Source organism: Pteropus vampyrus, unplaced genomic scaffold (genome assembly GCF_000151845.1).
Source record: "Pteropus vampyrus isolate Shadow unplaced genomic scaffold, Pvam_2.0 Scaffold74, whole genome shotgun sequence".
In the NCBI taxonomy this organism is placed as follows: domain Eukaryota; kingdom Metazoa; phylum Chordata; class Mammalia; order Chiroptera; family Pteropodidae; genus Pteropus; species Pteropus vampyrus.
Window position 1 is genome coordinate 3,871,104 of NW_011888855.1, and position 3,781 is coordinate 3,874,884.

Genomic DNA, 3,781 nt, shown 5'->3' on the forward strand with positions numbered 1-3,781 from the left:
ATAGGTTACATGGGGGCACTGCCCTAATTGTCTGGCTAGTGTCCATACTGGAAGTCTCCTGTATCAGAATTCCCACTTCAGAGAGCCAGACTATATCCTTATCCTGGGGTTAACAAGCACAAGCATAATTTACCTCTTTTACTTTTTTCTCTCTCCGCTATCCTTGCAGAAATCTGGAGTTACTTCACACTATCCTCTGTTTCTCACTCCAGCCCCAACATTGACCCTTAGGAGCCAACCCCTAAGTTCACTTTGCTTGGGAGTAGTTCCCAGGGTTTTATCCTGGCAACAGGTACTGGTAGCTGCCAGTGTTTTCAACATGAGAAGGGAATGTGGAAAGGACACCAGGTCATGTAGTGCCACAATGTAGTACTTAATCCATCACCTTGACACTTCCTTTAAAGTCGCTTCCATTATAGTTTTTTGTTGTTGTTGTCGTTGCATTTATTGACCAAGCATTTTAATCATCTCTAGAACTACTCTTACCTCTGCAGTGGTTTTTCTCTGCTCTTGATATATTCATTAATCTGATCTCATCTGCTTTTAAGAATTCCTCAGTATTTCTGGCATGCTGATGGCATCTTTAATTGTTTTTAAAAATAACTCAATTACACCAATATGTAGGTCGCTCACAAATTTCTATCAGCAACAACCTGGATGCCTATTTGACATTGCTACTTAGTCATCTTAAAGGCACCCATTACTTAATATATGAATAATGAAATTTATGATCTTTCTCTCAAATTTTTTTTTCACGTGAATGACACCTCCTTATATATCCAATTATGCAAGCCAGAAACAGATGTCATCTTTGATATTTCCAACTCCTTCACTCTTCACTTGGAAAATTCTGCCAATTTCACTTCCTAAACTAGCCATCAGATATGTCCACTTCTTTCCATTCCCAATGTCACCCCTTATTACAAAGTGCTATCGTTTCTCCCCTAAACTACTACAATAGCCTAACTGGTCTATCTGCATCCATTTCTGCTTCTTTCCATACTGTAGCTAAAGTGATCATATCATTCTCTATTTAAAAGACTTCAATGGCCTCCTGCTGCTTCAAAGATAAACACCAGTAGCTTTGACATGGACTGCAAGGCTATGCAAGGCCTCTGTCTGTCCAACTTTACCTTATTATCACATTTCTTCTTCTTTTCTGCACTTACACACACACTGGCTTCTTTCAGTTCACTGAACACATAATGCTCAGTCCCATGTTAGCATCTTTGCGCATGCTGTTTCCTCAGCCTAGATTGCTCTTTAATCAAATCTTTTTGTGTAGTTAATTTCTACTCTTCTTCAGATTTCAGTTAAATTGCCATTCCCTCATGGAAGCCTTCCCTAATTTCTCCAACTCAAAATCAGTTACACTAAAGTCCATCTCTCTTTCATAGCACTTATCAAGACTGTAATTTACTGGTATGTGTTTAAAAGCTTTGAGGATAAGGGCCAGAGCACAGGTTGAAGGGTTCACCTTGGACTAGAAGACACCCCTTCCACTGAGATGGAGAGATGGAAGAGATACAAATGGATGCTTATATTTGTAAGAATACTAGGAGAGTTCATATTTGACAGTCTCACCTGATACTAGTTCATTATCTGATGAACTACTGTCAACTTGAAGGTCATCAGTCACAGACTCCTATGTGAAATAAGAATTAAAGATATAACACAAATTATAAAATTAAGTATTTTTATATTATATTATATTGCATCGATTTGGTTATTTTGACAATGAAAAACTAATGTCAACTTTGTATATTCATTTCATTTGTGTAACAGATTCAGCTTATTGATCACGGATGTGATCTGATACTTAACATTAAATCTAAAAATAAATATTAAAATATAATAGTGTGGACATTTTTTAAGTTTTAAGTAAGATGATGCCAATTTGCCAACATGAATCAAAACCTTTAAACATGATCTAACCTTTTACCTACTGCAAAGTATTTGTCTTAGGAAAACAGTTTGAGATACACAAAAAAACTTCTGCAGTAGGATGTCCAATAATACCTACAACAGCAAAACCTTGGAAACAATCTCAATCCCCCAACCACAGGAAAATTATAGTATATCTGCCTATAAGGCAAAGCACAATGCAGACACTAAAAATTATATGTTTGAAGACTATTTAATGTTAGAGGAATATACAATAATTTGTAAAATATAAAAAGCACAGAAAAAAAGAATGGAAAGATATACAAAAATTAGAAGAAACCACTTAAACTCTTTGTTTTTGCATAGTCTGAATCATCTACAAGAAACACTTACCACTGTTATAATCTGGGGTAAAAGCTGTTTTAAAAAATGCTTTTTGTTGAAACTGCCCTCCCCCAAAAAACATGTTACAGAAGAATATGTAAATTGGAACATAACTATAAAATTTAATGTTAATGTCAGATGAGTCACAATTTTTAAAACCTGAGTTTCTCCAACTACTGCTAGACATCTTTAAAATATTGTAGGAATCCATATGAAATACAGATCAAGAAGTTATATAATATTCTAATGATAATGAATCTTCTGTTTCTAGTTAATGGAAAGTCAAATGGGAAAACATGAAAATGGCTTTAAAATATTTAAATGCTACCAAACATAAGAAAATTACAAACATAAGAAATGTTTTATATCTGTCATGCAGAAAATTAGCCAGTGATAGACATTTCTCAAATTTTTGTCAAGGAAAAAGTGAAAATGCATGGCTATGAATCTACTAGAATCAGAAATTCAAGGCCCTGCCTAAAGACACAGTATCAGTTTATAAAAACATTAGAAAACTATGTAGTCTATATAGAACAAAAACCATATATATTTTCATCTGGAGGTACATCAGGTATTGCTGGTCTGTACACTAAATGTATCCAAGGATCATAGGAGAAACATACATACATTCAATGGAGCAATCTTCTTATTCTGGGTCTCTTCACTAGTATTATTTTCTTGCAGGCTTTTTTCTTCTGTAACTTGTAACTGAGAGCTACCGAACAAACAACACAATTACTTTGCACTGTCTGGACTTCGCTCTACACATTTCTATTCACCGTTTACAGTCTTCAGAATCTCTTGAAAGACTCTTTGGGGACATCATCAGAAAAAGGTAAGGACCAGAGCGAGTGAATTGTACCAATACCCAATTGAGGCTACAACTGCTTTCCTGGAGGTTTTATCTCACCCGCTTTTAGGCAACTTGGCAAGATTTTCTTCTATATACATATTTATATAATATAAACATTTTAAGTCAAATTTCTGGGTCCATGTTTTGAGTAGAGAGAAATCAGAGCATTCTACCTATTTTCTTCGTTAACTCTGAGAATGTGAGGTTATTAAAATTAAAATTAAAATTATGGTTGAAATTTTGAGGAGGCCAAAAGGCCTGGGGGCTATTACTAGTGGCTACGCACCTCCGCAGCCCAGAGCTGCTACCTCCCAGGCCACTCTGCTCCGCTTTCTCCATGATCTTCTGCAAACCAAGCGCTTTACCATTTCCTTTCCAGCCTGAAGGAAAGCAGCACGTTTCAGGACAAAAGCCCTGGAGGCCGGCTTTCCGGCCTCAGGAGTCCCTGAGGCCGAGGCCCAGCCACCCTGGCCTCCACGCTCGCCCACCCCGGGTCCTGCCCCCCAGGCCTCTCTGGCAGGGCTTACATTGGGCAGCGAGCCTTCGGCTTGGACCTGGGGGGACCTCTGCTGTCGCAGACGGGCCTAGGTCCAGCGTTGGGGTCAGGTTAAGCCTCGGACAGGCTCTCTTCTTGCGGGTATAGACCCGTCGTGGCCACAT

General features: G+C 37.9%; 1 protein-coding gene across 1 annotated transcript in view; it reads right to left on the reverse strand.

Moving 5' to 3' along the window:
• MEIKIN (meiotic kinetochore factor) overlaps positions 1-3,781 on the reverse strand; it is a 55,322-nt gene extending 51,541 nt beyond the window's left edge. The window contains exons 1-4 of the mRNA XM_011362454.1: positions 3,676-3,781; positions 3,408-3,501; positions 2,896-2,983; positions 1,585-1,645 (exon numbers count right to left, since the gene is read on the reverse strand). Coding sequence (XP_011360756.1) covers positions 1,585-1,645; positions 2,896-2,983; positions 3,408-3,501; positions 3,676-3,781 — 349 coding nt within the window. The remainder of the gene's footprint in view (positions 1-1,584; positions 1,646-2,895; positions 2,984-3,407; positions 3,502-3,675) is intronic.